At 41.1% G+C, this 18,102-nt stretch overlaps 1 protein-coding gene across 1 annotated transcript in view; it reads right to left on the bottom strand.

The window, feature by feature from the left end:
• The window catches only part of LOC142765976 (uncharacterized), a 64,027-nt gene that overhangs the window by 27,210 nt on the left and 18,715 nt on the right, over nt 1-18,102 (bottom strand). The window contains exons 3-17 of the mRNA XM_075867784.1: nt 15,861-15,908; nt 15,693-15,740; nt 15,524-15,571; nt 15,191-15,238; nt 15,054-15,074; nt 14,858-14,905; nt 14,680-14,733; nt 10,277-10,324; nt 10,110-10,157; nt 9,945-9,992; nt 9,774-9,821; nt 9,604-9,651; nt 7,444-7,491; nt 6,232-6,279; nt 3,959-4,006 (exon numbers count right to left, since the gene is read on the bottom strand). Coding sequence (XP_075723899.1) covers nt 3,959-4,006; nt 6,232-6,279; nt 7,444-7,491; nt 9,604-9,651; nt 9,774-9,821; nt 9,945-9,992; nt 10,110-10,157; nt 10,277-10,324; nt 14,680-14,733; nt 14,858-14,905; nt 15,054-15,074; nt 15,191-15,208 — 525 coding nt within the window. The 5' untranslated portion in view covers nt 15,209-15,238; nt 15,524-15,571; nt 15,693-15,740; nt 15,861-15,908. The remainder of the gene's footprint in view (nt 1-3,958; nt 4,007-6,231; nt 6,280-7,443; nt 7,492-9,603; nt 9,652-9,773; nt 9,822-9,944; nt 9,993-10,109; nt 10,158-10,276; nt 10,325-14,679; nt 14,734-14,857; nt 14,906-15,053; nt 15,075-15,190; nt 15,239-15,523; nt 15,572-15,692; nt 15,741-15,860; nt 15,909-18,102) is intronic.

Genomic DNA, 18,102 nt, shown 5'->3' on the forward strand with positions numbered 1-18,102 from the left:
CATGGAAGTTTTTCGGGTTGTATTGTGCGAGAACCGATCGCTCAAAGATAAGGTCGAGAACAAAGGGCTTCCTTTAGTCTCGCAACTACAATTGTCATGTATGTTGCGTATCTTTCCTAGAACTATCACTGCTCCCGGCACAGTCAGGTGACTAACGACATGTGCCTTACCAGCCTAAGAGAGCTTTCTTAATAAAAAATTCGCCAGTGCTAAATTTCAAAAACAAGGAGTGTAAGCAAGCCGTATAATGAATATTGTTGTGGTACAAAAGGACACCCTTTTTGTTTGGCCTTTTTTGCGCGATACGTGAGGAAAGAGCTAAAACAAGGAGGCTCACAGTTAATCATAGCTTTTTAAAGACGGGGTAACGGCCATTGTGTTAACTAGTCATTCATGCAATAGGATAGCTTTACATTTTAAGGGTGTTTTGTACTAAAAAAGAAGACTTAAAATGAGTTTCCTGAACAGATCGTGAAAACTTCTCAAATACCGTGGAGTTAATTCCGACAATGCGATGTGTTGCAATTTTCAGGTCACGCCCTCAACAACAAAATAACAATGCTTTAACGTTGCGGACAGTTGAATTCTAGCATCAAATATTATTGCAGTTTTGAGTGGCCCACTAATAGATGTGATGATTTGATTAAAGGTAGATATTTGAAGCAGACCGTTCATTTGCTGGTACTATCAAGCAACTTTTTTAAATCACACACTAATTGGAAAAGTGCGTAACTAACTCCTTCAGCCTCCATGAGAAGCTTTATCTTGCTGCCTGATATAAAGCAAGCTGATTGAACTCTGAAATAAAGCATGAAGACGAACAACATTTCAATATTATTTGCACTTGGAATTCTGTCAATGGTACACGGATGTGATTGGTGTTGTGAACTGGAGGTCAAGATTTATTTTTGCGATTTCAAAAAAAAACATAAACTCTACATGCGTTCATCACTAGTTAACTGAGACAAGGTGCTCAGGAGCATGTTATTCCTCTGAGTATCCTTTTTTGTTTCATTAATTGTATTGTGGCCTTGTGCGTTCACTGGCCCCCGCCTAACGTAGTCTGATTTGTTATAAAAAGAGGTGTGACACAACAATATATGGTAATCAGGCGTGTCTATTTGTCTTCTCACCTCTCATTAGTCTTTTCTGCATTCAAAGGAGTTTTCAGGAAAGCTTGAATGAATGTTTTCTACAACAGTCGCTGAAGGTGTTATTCTGTTTTTTTTTCGTCACAATTGGTACAACTGAACAAATTATGAGAGGGTATGCTTTATTAACAGCAGTGTTTGTGATTTCTTTTGGTGTGCTTCTGTTTAGTACTGTGTACAAGTTGTGAGCCTGCAGTACGCTCTTTGAAGGCAAGAAACCAGCTCACGTAATCAAGATAAAACACTCGCACCAGCGTCCAGGCGAGAAGTTACCGGGTGCCCTAGAATAAAATAGGTTGCACAACAATACGACATCAATATTTCTGGTATTCTTGACTGGTTATTCATTTCTATAAAAATTATCTCGTTAGAACAAGTGTGAAGCCGCAGTCAGCAATAGTACACAACACTGATCTAGAATGAGTAGGTCATGCATGTGAAAAAATCCTTAGAGTGCATGTCTGCTCGAGCTGGTGTTTCGACAAGTGGACTTCTTATAAGCTTGAACTTCAAAGCTTTAGTTCTAGCCTCAAAGAAGACAACTTCATTCATTCAAAACGTCGGGCCGAACGAACTTTCCTGTTTAGACACTTTTCTCACCACAAGCTTTCACCTTAACTTCCTTTGGTTTTACAGTTGACATATATCGTTCGGCGCTGAATGTGTCTCTGTATATTAACTGATTGCGCTTGTAAATGCTTCCACGGTATCCTTTTTACTGTAGTAAACAGTTTCATCTGAAAATAAAAAAAACGTAGTGACAGGTGCAAAGAACGATGGCCTAAGCTTTTCGGGAACGAGTGATTGTTTCGAATTTCTGCTACCATGATCGCCGCAGGAACACAATGTGACACGTGCCTAAGCAAGGTGAAGAGAAGGTTTCAGGAACTCAGATAGCTTCGTAAATGTGTGTGTGGCATTGGCGGGGGTTCTCATGGGAGCACCGTATGCTAACGCGTCATCGTCGCCACTCACTCGACATTTCAACAGCGTAGCAGCGCAAATGTGATCGAAGCTGACTACTAGCTGAACATCGCTCCTCCCACAGGCGTGTTTTGGGTGTTAATCTCCTTCAGGTAAGTTGTTTCGTTCCACCTGGACCATGAAAGTTTTAATGTTCGATGTGAACAAGGTCACGCACGCAATAAGTACCTGCAGCACAATTGGCGTTTGAAAGTGCATTTCCAAATTTTGTCATTTTGTCGTGTTCATTTTGTAGCGGATACATTGGTGATGCGCCTGACCACTTTAGGAAGAAATAAGCTTGCGAAACAGTCGCGATGGCACTAACAAGATATCCTATGATTCGGTGCGTACAATACATTCATTTTAGTGTTTTTATACTGCGACTTGTCAACTACGCACACCACACATTAATGTTTTGTCCCACAATTTGGGATACTTATGTAGTTGACGATATGACAGCATGATCAACAAAACAATGTCATGCACACGATCTCTATTCATGAAAATGAAATACTGAAATACAACAGCCTGTTACCACAGACTTATGAATGATAAATAATCTGTGACGCCTCCGTACCATAGGCACAGAAATAATCTTCAAAACACGAAAGCACTTTATACCAGGGTCCACCAAGACTTCACTGACACAATTCTGTCGCTTATAACACGTTAAATAACGCTTAATAAACCATTTCAAAAAAAAAATGAAAGAAACGTCGGCTGAAACAAAAAAAAATTATGGCAGCCTCGCACCCTTCTTTTCTTTCACTTTTGTATTTCTTTCATCTATTTTTCTATAATCGTGAGATTCTTGAGATATCGTTTCAAATATGATTTATTTGAGTATACTTTTCTTTTTTCTGCTCACTCTTATATCGAAAGATTTTTTGCATTTTGTCTTTCACAAGTTATTTTGTTTCTTACTCATTCTTTCTAATTTCTTTTTTATCTTTCTTTCTATATCTTCTTTAGGCGTTTCTTTGAAGTTCTGTTCTTTCTTGCGTCTTTCAAAGTCTTCCGCTGTTTTTCCGTATTTTATACTTTTATTTTATTTATTTCACCAAGTTTTACTCTCCCCATTTGTTTTCATGGCTTTTTTTCTCTTTCCCTATTTTCCTTTCTATTTTCACGATCTCATTTGTCCTTCTCTGTTTCTAACACGCCTAACGTGCTCCAATTCCTCAAGTAGATTTGGTAGAATGCTCGCACCTGTTGTGCTTTGCAGCGGGGTTTGCTCAGTTCGTGTGGCACATTCACATCTTAGGAGTCATGTATCATATGACGGAACACAAGTTGCCAACGCCTAAAACAGCTTCTATCTTGGAATACATTGCTCGAACAGCTTACATGTAGCTGAAAAATGCACGACACACACGAAATTTTGTTTAATATAGAAGGAGTGCAAACATTTTTTAATCTCACAAAAACGCAACATTACTTTCTACCATAATAATGTATGCGGTATAAAACAACTATGCGAGAAGTTAGCAGAAGAGCTGTACATAAACACTCTTAAAAACATTTGATCACTAAGACAGCGCCGACTGTATGCATATTAAGTAAACAGCGTTCGCACTAACTTGAATTCTGTGTCGTGCGTTTTCGCATAGTGAAGATGAATGTACTGCTCACCGATATTAAGTTCAAGATGTCATACCCTGAATAATCTAGCACTACTATTACAAAAACTGCAAGGATTATATGTAAGTCATCGCGTATAATGAAGAATTTTTTTTTATCGGATTGAATTCTGTCTTCTCAAATGTAATGCGCTTTTTGTTTTCATTCTGTAAAAAGTGTACACTCAAAAACGCTTCAAGTGAGCACAAAAATACACTTGCCTGGCTTGGACTACGGCCGACAGTAGGAAAAGATGAGGGGGACCGACGCTAAAAAGGGGGTAGTAGGCGAATCAGGATTAAATAACTACGGCAAGCACACGCAAACATTTCTTGAGCAAAAGTGTTCTAAAGAAGCAGTGTTGATCGTTTACTTATCATTGTTGCAAAAAAAGACAGCATTGCAGGGGCACGTTAAGTTCTGCTCCACGCTTAATAACCTATATTAGTTGAGAGCGTAACAGACACAATTGAAAAATTTCTGTCCTGCCCCTCTCCTTCTATGGCCTTTTTGTCCTCAGCCCCCTTCTCTTCTACAGAGTAGCATGTGGGCACCTTACTTACGCCGGCAGAGTTCTCTGTTGCTCAATAGAGAGCTTTGTTTCTTTCTTTAATGATTTCCGATTCATGGCCCTTGCTGACATTGTTATTTTTTTGCCCCAGAGACGTGGCCTACCCGTATTTGCTTATATACCCAGGATTGTAACTCAATAAAACAGTCTAGCCATTTCTGTTTACCCACGATTGTGTCTCAGTATTGTGCTCTACTGTGTAAAACGTTTGTTTACAAATGATTGGGCAAGACGAGGTCACATGACCTACCAGGTCTGTCAATGGTGTTTTTCTGAACGCCTCACGTGAACTAGTTACCTGACTACTGCTAAGGAAACTTACCTCTCTACTCAAGCGATTCAGCCCACTTTTTTTTGCACGAAACCTATAGCGGTTCAGTTGTGATGGCGCGCTGGTAATACCAGCATGAAGAATGGCATTCTGACTCAAAATACGTCATGTCTACGTGGGCAGAACTTACTGCCGTGCGATGTGCCCTATAGTGCAGCGATTCTTAGAGACCGAGCAAATTGGCTGTTTGCTCCGTGTGAAAACTGCGTTACTTGCCAACCAGTTATCTCTTCGGCGCGGATTCTACGAGCAAGTTGCCAACAAAGTTCTAAATATTCAACACCGCGTCTAAGACCAGGGCCATGGGGTTGACCTTCGGTGGCCATCTGGTCGTTGCGGGATCAATAAAAATGTTTACCCCAGCAACACGGCTCAAACATTACATTAAGAAAAGACCAGAGTTCAAATGTTTCTTTTTATGACAGCCGCTTCATAGCAGCTTCGCTACCTGTCACCTAATGTCCAAATTTGTGAAGTGGAATACGCCAATTATAAGACTAAAGAGATGCCAGCACAGAAACCTCACGCTTGTACTTCATTCTCCAACCTCACTTTGTAGGTGGCAATCTTAGCGTCATTGTCGTCTTTGGTTGGAGGTCGCTTTTACGAAACCGCGCAAATGATTAACACAAATACTTGAGTGACAGACAGTGTGGCACGTCAGGTAAGCCGCACGGAGGAATGCAACGATAATCTTGTCTGCTGCTGCCCTCTACTTGCCTCTGAAAGACGAACGTTTTCTGATGTGGTCCGATTATTGGCTGCTCATCATGCCCATGCTACTTGAGAACCATCACCGTAGTCAAAAAGCACTTTTATGCTTTCTAAGCACTAGCCTTTGTGGACGCCTGTGACTACATTACCGAGCCAACGCCTTTTACGTGACAACGCTCTTGCTGATCACTTCTTTATTTTTTTTCCACTTACCTCGGTTTTCCTCTCTGTATTCTTCAGTTTTTCGCTTCCTTTCCGTTTACACAAATGTAGGGTTGAGAAGTAGACTACTGCCTGGTTAAACTCACTGCCATCTTCACTATTCATTTTCATTTCTCGGCATCACATGACTTGCATCCTATCCACCTCACTTCGGGCTCCCTGGTGTCTACATCTCTGCATTTCCTTGCTTTCCTTGCCCTAGTTTATTACGTGTCTGTAAATTATTTATTTATTCGATGTTCTAACAAATTTCCGAATATTTCGTACTCAGTTCTTCATTCTCATGGTTTTCTTATATTTCCTGCATTATCAAGGCATCCTCTACTCAGGTGACCTCACTGACAAATTCTTATCCTTCTACTGCTACTGGTACTACTATTACAACGACCACCAGAGTACAAGGTGGACTAAGGTAGCTTTGATGTAAAAGTTTTTATACATGGGATTTATTTATAACTTTTCTGGAATGGTTAGCTGTGGTGTGCGCTGGGTGAGATACCTTACTGACCAGGTTCAACGAGGCACAGATTCTTTACACCGATGTTTATGCCTTCCCTCCTGTTGATAGCCTGCCTCACACTATACAGCAGGCAGATCTTATGTTGCACGATTGGGCAGTAAGGTCAACACAGATTTTATGAAAATAAAATTCTCACTTTTTTTCTTGACGGACTGCGATTGGCGGGGCTTAGCTCGGGTGGAGACTGAAAAGAGTGCAGCACAATGTTCATGAAAAATTACCTCTTACATACACAAGTAATTACAACTGTGTTTCCATTTAGCGCTGGCATTTAAGAAATTAGAGAAAAATTGGTGGACGAACGGTGCTTTATTATTCTCTGGACTAGTGATATCTCGTTAAACGCTGCATAGCTGGTCGCGGTCCACATTAGGTCTTGAAGAGAAGGCACCAGACCTGCGTCAGCTGTGTTTTCTTGTTTGGCCAGGCAAAAGTGAGTAAATGCTCCACTAGAATACCTAATCCCCTTTGTCGATACTGCTGACCAAATGAGCGCAGCAGTAGTACAGCTGTCTCATGACGCTATTAATAAGCTTACAAAATTGTCAAAGGTATTCGGAGCATAGCCGGCTGGTGTGGAGCATTCGGCACATTCCTACATTGGTATAACTTGTTGCATAAAGACCAAGAAGTAAATTGTGAAAATTAGATGACACACAAGGAAAATACATGCACCAAGGCAATATTTAGGCGCTTCGATTCATCTCTTTTGCAGATTTTCAAAAAATCAATCACCTTATCATTATCTTTATAATCTCTTTTTTGCACTGTGCAAAAGCAAACAATTAAACATGGAAAAGTTGTTGCAACAAGTGTCACAAATGCAAGCACCGTTTGCATTTGATACATCCAATACAAGCGCAGCTTGTTCCGCCAATTTGAAGACAAAAATGAGAAAAGACACTTGGTTATGTGATAAGCTGTGCAAACACCCAAAAAGCAACTAGCTACCTAGCTCAACTATGCAATTCATATACGAATTATATTGGTGCAGGAGATTTGTGGTAAAACGCCTACAAACCACCACGGAGAATATTAAGGCACGCTAGTTGCACAACACAACATTTGCGCGGGATACTCATCTGATTCTTCGGTAAAACAAGCGTTATTGCTCTTTTCTGAGGACAGGTGTGTGAATCACAATTCTAGTGCAATAAATGTTTTTATAGCTTTTATGTGGTAGTATATAGGCGTACGTTGTCAGATAAAATAAGAACACGCTGCAACTGGGGATGTTATTAATGTATCATGCGTTGCGCAAGCGGTTTCCGAAATAAGCAATGCAGGCGTTGTATAGTACTGTCGTTGACCTTAAGAAAATAAATAAATTTTTAAATAAAATACTTGCTGGTGTTTTACGGGAGACGCCAGTTTCGGTGCTCGAGGGTGACTCAAGCTGAAAAAAAAATACCGCGGTAAAAAATAATTAAAAATGCAAACAAAAGTTTGATCAAAAATATCACTTCAGTTTAACGAAAATATTTTTAAAAAAGACGTTGTAATTGAGAAGTGAACAATACCATACAATGACATATTCCATAGGTATGCCCCTTCAGGTTGCAAATTGAATTTGTAAGCAATGCTTACATTCACTGCAAGCAATTATAACATGGTCGTTTTAATGCTCTCGAATGTTAGTCTCCTTGCGTTATTCTGTTGTGAGCCTAAATCTCTGAAATGTGGACCACCAGTGCCTCAGTGCCCTGCTGCTTGTAATTTTAAATATTGTGTGTTTATTGCATGCAAGCTCTTTCGCAATTTTTTTTATTTTCGTGTCATTCTTATTACGGTGTGCCATGCTTATTACTTTTTCAAAATTGATAGCAGTGTCTCCTTCTATGGTACATTAGCAACTCCAGTATTGCAAACATACCTTTCTCATTTTTTAATGCAACCTTCCCAATCACGACTACACATAACTTATGCCACCAATTGACAACTGAGCCAATTAATTGTCACACTCAAGCGTCTGCAAGTTTCCGGAACTAGGCTTTATACAGAAAAGTCGGGAGCTCCCACGTATTTTGGGAATCGACGTTATGCGAACACCTTGAGGTGAGAAGACCGCGGTCCAAATGTTTCATTCAGCGACGCATCATAAAAGTACGCTCAATATATGTAAAAGTTGAACACACAGAAGTATGTTAGAAAGTTGGAGATGTTTTCGTTACCAGTGTTTTGCAGCCCCACTACGGTCTAGTGGCTAAGGTACTCGGCTGCTGACCCGCAGGTTGCGCGATCGAATGCCGGCTGTGATGGCTGCATTTCCGATGGAGGCGGAAATGTTGTAGGCCCATGTACTCTGATTTGGGTGCCCGTTAAAGAGCCTCAGGCTGTCGAAATTTCCGGAGCCCTTAACTACGGCGCCTCTCATAATTATATGGTGGTTTTGGGACGTTAAACCCCACAAATATATCAATACCAGTGTTATCCACTCTATCAACGACGCCAACAGGATCGTGAGTGTCGCCAACACGATAAGCGATTAGCTGACGTGAAGCACTAGTGTTTGCGAGAATATTAGCTCTGGACACGGCTACATAAATCAGCTTCAGCGCATGGCGCCTAACTTCAATTGACATTGACCCAAAGAGACAGCTGTACCATAGCAGCATACATACGCAATGATTCTAAAATGAGATAGCCAGTGCTGCAACCACATTCGACGTTTCATTAAGATAGGACCTATTTGAAAACTAGTTCCGAGACCTGGCGTTGCTCTGTGGCAGAATGATTGATCACCACGGAGAATGCTTGGGTTTCAATTCTGCTGTAACTCTGACATTTATTTTTTGCATTCGTTCTGTGAACATTGCCGATGTCAAGTTTTCATAGCGCTTACGCTCTAAAATGCCCATATGTGTTTTCGTCGTTCTTTAGTAGATACTATGTGTCAATAACCTTTGCCGCATGCATGCATACCTTTGGCACAAACCAGCCCACGGGAATTTCCCACTGTTTGGCGGGAAGTGTTTGACGACGTATGTGACGCGATTGTGACTTCAATGATGTCTTGATCAGCGCTTTATATTCGTCGAACCTATTTACCATCTCATACTAATTTTCCTTTTCGCCATTTTCAGGTTTGGTCACGAGATCACCCCGACATAATCGGCTAAATACTTGTGTTTACTCGTGCTAAGTTCATAACCTCGTAACGTTGTGTTTATGTTAAAATAACATATCGACCTTCTTCACTCGTGCTTCGCTTAATATCGATTACCACTGTACGTGGGATCTGCCAAATGTTTTAAACTCTGTTGATCATATGTGCTAGTTTGAGTCATTTTTCTCTTAATATCAGAAATATGTTGTACGTTCTTTGAACCTCCAAAATAACGTGTACTGCCTCGCGATGAAACAAGCATTATTATTCGTGAAAACTGCCTATACTGTCAAGCCCAAACAGTTCACGGTGCCAACAAAGCAAGGTAAGACACGCCTTTGTCAACCTTCCCTGACTGGTATCGTTTTTTGATTCACTCATAGAAATGAACAAGAAACTTACCCTTCTAGGACCAGCAACAGGGCTTATAGGGCTTAATATTGGCGGAGACTGAAAAAATGATATAAGACGGCAACCTTGACTCAAATATACACACAAAGACATAATCACTAAACCTTTTATTAATTTCTCACTTGTGTTTTGTTTCACTGGTCATATTGAATAAAACTTACCTCACCAGTATCAACAAAAAGAAGTACAGGGCTTTGTGATGCTGGGGACTGGAAAAAAAACGCAGGGCAGGGCAAAATTGGCTGAGATGTACACAAAATGACATAATCATTATTGCTTTCTTATTCAATTGAAGTGGTTTGTTTAGCTGCCATCATGAACACAATACTTACAGCACTTGAACCAGCAAATGAACTTAAGGGGCTTAACACTGGCGGTGACTGAAAAAAACAACATGGCAGTTTTGACTTTTAAATACGCACAAATGCATAATCACTACTGATGCCTACTTTAGCAGCTTTGTTTCGTTCAGTTAGCCAGCATTCATGAAGCCTTACCCTACTTGAACCAGCAAAGGGACTTGTGCCGCCTAATCTCCGCGGAGACTGAAAAATAGAGAGCATTGTGATGTTGGCTGAGTTACACACACGAACACATAATCACAACTAATGCCTGGTTTAGCAGCAGTGTTATTTTTTGATGGACAGCGTTTATAAAGACTTACCTCGTTAGAACCTAAAACGGAACTTATCGAGCTTGATGTTCGCGGAGACTGAAAAAAAAAGAAGAGCATGGTAACATGAACGAAAACAGACACATAAACACATATTCACTACTGTATTTTCAATTCGAATAAAGCCACTAAAATGTAAAAAAAAAAATTAAGAACTATGACGTTGAAGCAAAAACAGAGTACGGAGAGGTGGGTACTGACCAGTGGCATATATTTAAAAAAACGAGCCTCCTCATAGAGCCGTGCACTCGGTGCGCATGTCACTGCGCCGATTAAAGCATGCTATCTATTTCCTGTTGAAGCAATTTACAAATATTTCTTGTCAGAAACACAGCAGCTCTATTGACACGTTTTCTGGAACAAGTTTCCAGATATGGTAGATCTCAACTTAGTTTTTTTCACGCTGCGTCTTAGCCTTACTTAAAATAGACAACACATTCAAACCGGGAAGTAAAAGCACACCGCTTACAATATAGCGCAAGGTTACCACCATGGCTAAAGGGTAGAAGATTTGCATGCTCCCCCAACAAGCGTCGTTACACTGACCAGATTATTCTATGTGTACTATGGCCATCAAATGAAACCCGAACAGCGACAAGCCTTCGTGATGGTATAATGCGCCTCGTACACTTGTACCAACATGCATATATATGCGCGGAGCTTCCGAAGGTGATAAGCGCGCTTCGAGCATGCAGCAGAGGCGAACGAGCGCATCAAGTCACGTCACACGTGATACATGAGCGCTAGCCGCCGTGGTAGCCCAGTGGTAGACCATCAAACACGTTATTCAAAGGTGGCAGGTTTGGTACCTGCTACCGGCAACTTGACTTTTCAACCACTTTTTGCCAGGCCGCGGTGTCTTGTGGCTAAGGTACTCGGCTGTGTACCAGCAGGTCGCGGGATCGAATCCTGGCTGCAGCAGCTGCATTTCCGATGGAGGCGAAATTGTTGTAGGCGAATGTTCTCAGATTTTTGTGCACGTTAAAGAATCCCAGACGATCGAAATTCCTAGAGCCCTTCACTACGGCATCCCTCATAATCAAATGGTGGTTTCGAGACGTTGAACCCAACATATCAATTCATCAAAGAAAATAATCAGACATGAGCGCTATCTGGCAGTTATCTTTAAAAACAAAGCGCGCGGCGTGCGCACTCGTCTCGGAGGCGATAAGGTGTAGAACGCAAGGCGATGGGTAGGTGCCACCACCGTGTCGTCTTAGCAGAGCGTTGGAAACACTTGCCTTTTCGTGTAAGTGTTGCATCGTCAGCACAGGATGATAAGCGCTACGATCCTTACAATTACCTATGTATGCCTTTTTTAGTAAAAAGACACGCTTATCGAATATGAACATGTTTTATGGTGCCTGAGATATGCGCAATATTCCCTTTTTAAGTGACAATCCCACAAGTATGAACGCTAAATCTTGAGCAATGTTGGTGGGTGCTGCGGATAGGGTCGGCCGTTTAGAGTATTGTTTGGTGCCGTTAGGGTAACGTTAAGGGCGGAAAAGCAGACAAATGTAGAAACAGACAAAAATTTTTGCTTCGAAGGTCCCAAAGAAGTACTATAGTCTTCACAAAAGCCTCCCGCGCTCGGCGCCCGGCTTATCACTATGCGCCCGCGTGATTAACTCTCATGCGTACTTTGCCCCTTGAAAGGGGGGAAGGAGGAATGCTTGTGCCCGCGCCTTTATCTTTTGGGCGGGATAATCGTGTGCCGTTGGCTTTCACCGGAACGATTGTGTTAGTTGCTGGGCCCCGTTGTGACACTTGTTAGTGTCACACTTGTCACAACAAGTCACACTTGTCAGAACAAGACACACTTGTCACAAGACTTGTCACAACAAGTGTCACACTTGTTGTGACACCAATTGTGACACTTGTTAGTTTGCACTAATCTGAACTTGTGATTGCGCTTCGTGTATTGTTTTTGTTTAAATAGTGAGTCAAGTGCCGAGCGGTAAACATTGTTATTTCGCTCTCATTCTGTGTATATCGTTTTTCTGCGTAATTTGTGCCTGAACAGCCCGCTGCAAGTTTCCATCTGCTAGCCGTTCTTAGAATCAAATTCCAAGTTGCTATCGCAATAATTGCTTCGCCCTCGGGGCGGACACTTGACTTTTTAGGGTTGAACATCACAATTCCTCCTGTGTTTACGTGTGAGACGCCCAAACATGTGACACAAATGTGACACAATTGTGACACAAATGTGGTGTATAGCATTCCATTTTTCTGTGATAAGGTATAAATTAGACAGCGTTGTCAATGTATTACCGTTGGTTTACAGGAGCACACAAATCTTCTATCCTCTAGCAATGGTGGTACCCTTCAGCTACATTGTAATTAGTTGTGGTTGTATACCGCTGTTTAAAAATGTATCTATTTTAGGTAGCACTAAGACGCAGCGTAAAAGAGAGATAATTGAGGCGGTCCCTATTTGGATATTATGGTCAAGACACGTTCCTGCCTAGAAATCAAAGTTGAAGAGTTTAGTCCACATTCTTCGGGTCGTGGCCACAGAAACATAGGGCCCTTAGAGGTAGCTCTGCAGCAAGTGTATCAATGTTTACTCGTACGGTACCTGCGATGCAGTATGCTTGTGCTTTCATGCATGAAACCCATAGCAGTGAGCTCTCTAGAAAGCAATCAAGCTTGCATACAAGTCGGGGCTTACCTCGATGCTCATCAACCAATAAATCTCTCCCCGAAGCTCAGGCTTGACCCGTCGAAGTATGTGTGCTCTGCGAGCATGTTCAAGTTCACTATCTTTTGTTGACAAAGACAGCAACCCTTATCAGAGCTTCCTGTGGGCCACTCAGGCTGCAGCCTATGTTACGGAACAAGAGCATAATAGCATCAAGATTTTCTCCTTCCCCTGATGTTCCTGAGACACCCCCGTGACTCCTGCCTAGACCAATTGTTAGGCTTCAGATTCCAGGGAACATAAAGGACATCCTTGTATCAACTATCAGTCTAAAGCAAATTTAACTCCTGCAGATTTATTCTCTGTACAATGGTGTGGCACGCGTACGTGCTGATGGATTTACCACATCATGCCTTTTCTTCTCAGCCATTTGCATCCTGCAGATGAAGATCACGCGACCTTTAAAAATTGACCACAAAACCACATTTACTGCTTTCGAACTTGTTCCCATTCAAGAGGCAGTGCGTTTTATGTCTGCAGTGCCCGCTTGTAGATTGATGACATTGTGCCACGCAAAAGCTGCACTTCAAATCATTGATGGCTTCATGAGACAGTCGTTATTATACTTTATCGACTTAAATTACGATGCTTCATGGAATTGCTACAAAAAATTAACATCATGAAGCGTTCCAGTGAAAAACTGTTAACTGCGACGTAAAGGGGAATGAAGAGGCTGACGCTGAAAGTAAAAAATTTTAAACAATGCTTTATCGAGCAGATACAACATCTTACTTCAACGCGCAATGTGTAACTTCATCTTAAGAGGACTGAAGCAAACCAGAACACTGGCACAAGCAGCAGCCCAAGTGTATATAAAAAATGAAGCTCCGTATCCCTCACAACCTCAAGCGAAACATTTCATGCATTATAAACCGCATTCATCTCTTTGTGGCCTACATAAGACGTTACGCGCACTTGATCAGCTGTAATGACATAGGTGCAGGTTGTGGCGACTGTCAGTTGCTAAAAACGCCGGAACAGATTTTTCGCAATTGTTCAGCATACGCAAGATAACGCCAGCAACTGATCTCTTAGAATGAATGACATGTTAATCCTAATTTATCGATAAGAGAGTGTTACGTTGTTGACTTACCGCTAGAAGCACAAATGTGGTGATAGGAACAACCTTAGCTTTCTTAGAAGCCACTAGTCTGTATGCACGTCTTTAGAAATACCCTAGCGCTACAAGACCATGTTTTCAGTTCCCTGCCTTATCATCGTCATTCATCACTGTTTCGTTCACTGGTTGGTCTTCCCTAGTGGAGAGTAGCAGGTAAGAGCAAACTGTAGCTTAGCCCGCCCTCTCCAGTTTTTGTCAATAAATTCTCTCTCTGTGCTCCGAAAAATGTGTGACTGCAGCCTTTGTGCTTCGGCTAAGAAAGACTGTGGTTTTTCTTGAAGACAGGTGATTTGCATAAGTAAGGTAGGCGCAGCGATATAGTAAGGCGCCTTTGCGCAGGCCCGGCGGACTTAGCAGGAAGCAATTGTTTCAATATAAACAGCAGTTGTTAGTGGCCTCTTTGTTACCTTCTTCTTCTTTTTCACATGTTTGTTTTTTGATTCAGGCTTAATGGCTCTCTTCAAGTTTCGATGAGTGCATATTATCCAACAAGCCGCAATTTTTGCAGCACTGTGCGATTACCTTACAGTATTGATTTGTTCTGCTGGCCATTATGATAAAGAAACTCACCCCACTTGAACCAGACATTGAACTTTTTGGGCTTAGGCTTAATACCAGCAGAGACTGAAAACAACAGAGCATGACAATCTTCACTAAGTAAGATATACAGCGTACCTTGTAATTATTGCCATATGTCCTGTTTGTCAGCAGTATTTTGTCTCACTGGCCAGCATTAATAAATACTTACCGCACTTGACCCATCAACTGAAATAATGGGGCTTGATGGCAGCGGTGACTGAAAAAAAGTACAGTATGGGAACACACAGTGGGGTATAGACTCATACACGTAATCACTTCTCCAAGCTAAAGATTGTACAGGATTTAGTTTTACTCGTCACCATGATCAAAAGACTTACCACACATGAAGCAGCAAAATGACTTACGGTGTTTAAATTTTGTGGAGACTGAAAATAGACATAGCAAGGCAATCTTGGTACAGATATACACATATACACACATTCACTCATGTATACTTATTTTATCTCTGAGTTCATTTGGCTAGCCAGCATGATTAACTTACGCCACTTGAACCAGCCATTGAGCTTGTGTGGCTTAATGTGTGCGGAGACTGCAAAAAAGAACAGAGCATGGCAATCTTGACTAAGGTCTCAAACAAACACATAATTCCCATTGTGTCTAGTATAGTTCAAGCGTTTTGTTTTGCTGGCCAGCAATAGTAAAGATTTACCCCATTTGTACCAGCTACGCGACTTATGGAGCTTAATGCAACGGAGACTTAAAGTGTAAAGCACGGCATCATTGTCTTAGATATGCAAGCATGCAAATAGTCACTTACGTATCCTTATTTTAACATATTGTGTGTTCTGATGATCGCCATGTTCAAAAGCCTCACCTGTCCTGAGCTAGCAATATCACTTTTGAGGCTTGATGTCCATGGAGACTAAAAAAACACATAGCATGGCAATCTTAGTTCAGATAAAGTACTAATGATGTATTGAATACTGTGAGCTGATTTTAGCAAAAGTGTTTTAATAAATAATCTCTATAGAGTGAATACTTACCCCGAGTGAACTTAGAGAAAAATTTATCGGGCTTAATAACAGTGGAGACTGAAAAAAAGCATATCATGTTCATATTGATGGAAATATCTCCACGTACGAATCATGACCACAGTGTATTTATGTTAGCGCAATGGCATAGGTGATCGGAAATCGAGAACAAGAACTTACCCCATTTGGACCAGTGAGGGGACTTATGGGGCTTAATGGTGGGAGATACTGCAAAAAGCAAAGCATGGTAACATTGACTGATATATGCGAACATGCACAGAATTCCTACTCTCTGCCTCTTTTAGCAGTACTGTGGTGTTTCGCCTGGCCATCATAAATAAGAGTTACCCCACTTATACCAGCGACGGGACTTGTTTGGGTTAAGGGTGGTGAAAATTAAAAAAAAAGCACACGAACCTTAACTAAGATGTGCAAAATATCACACTATCAACACGCCATGCTTATTTTAGCAGTAGTGACCTGCTTTGCTGGTCATATTGAATAGAAGCCTTACTCTACTTGAACCAGCACTTGCGCCGGCATTAGCAACTGGCGGTAAAGGCTGAAAAAAGAAAAGCACAGAAACATTGACTAAGATTTACCCATAAACACCTAAATAAAACTACAAGCTTACTTTAGTAGTAATAACTTGCTTTGGTAGCCAGAATGAATAAGTGATTCATCGTACCTAAACCTGCTCTCACACTGGCGGGAGTTGACGCCGGCGAAAACTGAAAACAATCTAGCGTGCCATTTATGACTGAGGTATCTATACAAACACACACATAATTTCTACAGCATGCTTATTTTATCAAGGCTACTCACAAAGTTACAAGAGAAAAATGCTCAGGTCACAGCAGTTGACAAAGTCAAATTTTCGAGGCAGGCTTATCTGGCTGGGAACTTTATGTACTACAACAATATAGTATTTTTGTACAACATTTAGAAACATTTGTGTTGCCCCTAATGCTTAGTTATTCGCTTTTATAAAGAGAGGTTGCCTATAGTATACGTAGTATTTTGCAAATATTCTGCCGAAAGTTAAAGCTCTCATCACCCTTTTCTGGCCTTTCGTTAGTTATTTCGCACTAAGTGGCCACAGTCAGATGGCAAATACACAATTGTACTTTACTGGCACAGTTGCGCTGTAAGTTGATTTTTTAAAGTGTTTGATCGAAATGACCCTTAAGCGTCTGATTGATGGCGTCAGCTTTGTGTCGTTTTTTGTGTACAGCTTATTTTATTTTGGTGATTTACAAATGCGATGGCGTTTGTAATGCTTTGTGGGCTGCAGTCACCGGTTCTTTGTTTCAAGAAATCTTGTTATCATACGCACGTGTAGTTGAATTAAGGATGTCAATGTCCTCTTGGTATCACCTATCTTGGATTCGTGCGTGCTTCTGTACACACATATCAAAATAAACAATCCTGTGATCCAGCTCAAACTTCTATTCTCTTTATATGAAACAAAGCAAAATAATACGGTAGCTTCCTTTGAAGCCCGGATGACTAGTGATATTCTTATGGCTATGAAATTTGTTAGAATTCTTCTGCTTTGCTGAATAAATGAACTGATGCATAAACGTTGCTGTTTCATCACTCTTTTAGTAAGCATTTCGTTATCGTCCTGAAGCTCAGAGACAGAATTGACAGAATTTTCAGCCCGTGGGACAATGACCTAAATATACAGCAGGACTAAAGAATACCCTGTGGAAACGAGAAGACACAAAAGACGAAAACACTTGCACCAAAGCGCTCCAATGTCTGTGTTTCTGCTTTGATTTTTCAACCTGAAGAAATCGGCAGTCAACATTTAGTAGATGCAATAAAATGCTGAATACAAAAAAAATATATTGTAGATGGGCGCTTCTGATGGTCGCATAATGCACCTTTTAGCGCAATCAAAGAATTCATATAACGTTTCCCTTACGCTTTCTACGCTATAGTGTCCAGACTTTCAAACAAACGTATCGTAAAATCATGTATGCTTCCAACAAAAGGCAACCCATTTAACCTACATAGGTTTTGAGTGTGAACCGTGACATTATTCTCTATTCATCCGGAGGAATGAGGAGAAGTGCCGTCTTACTGCACCACGCCTGGTGAGTGATGCAACTGCGCCATATCACTGCAGGGCCGCGGTCATTGTCGGGAGACATTACATTTATGAGGTGATGTTAAAATATTCATTGGGTTGTATCTAACAATGAAAAATGAGCTCTCAATCACTTTGTCTACTTGACACATTATTAGAAAAAAATATTTGTACGAGGGCGCATCTGTAAGACCTGTGGTAATAGGACTAGGATTGAGTTCAGCTCTGCTTCAGTTCAGTTTTATTTTTTTAAGGACACCCATTCAGGGAGTGTTAAATAAGGAGTGGGATTACAGCGAAAAAATATAATAGTTATGGTTCAATTAA

The sequence above is a fragment of the Rhipicephalus microplus genome, chromosome 6 (genome assembly GCF_043290135.1).
Source record: "Rhipicephalus microplus isolate Deutch F79 chromosome 6, USDA_Rmic, whole genome shotgun sequence".
NCBI classification, from domain to species: domain Eukaryota; kingdom Metazoa; phylum Arthropoda; class Arachnida; order Ixodida; family Ixodidae; genus Rhipicephalus; species Rhipicephalus microplus.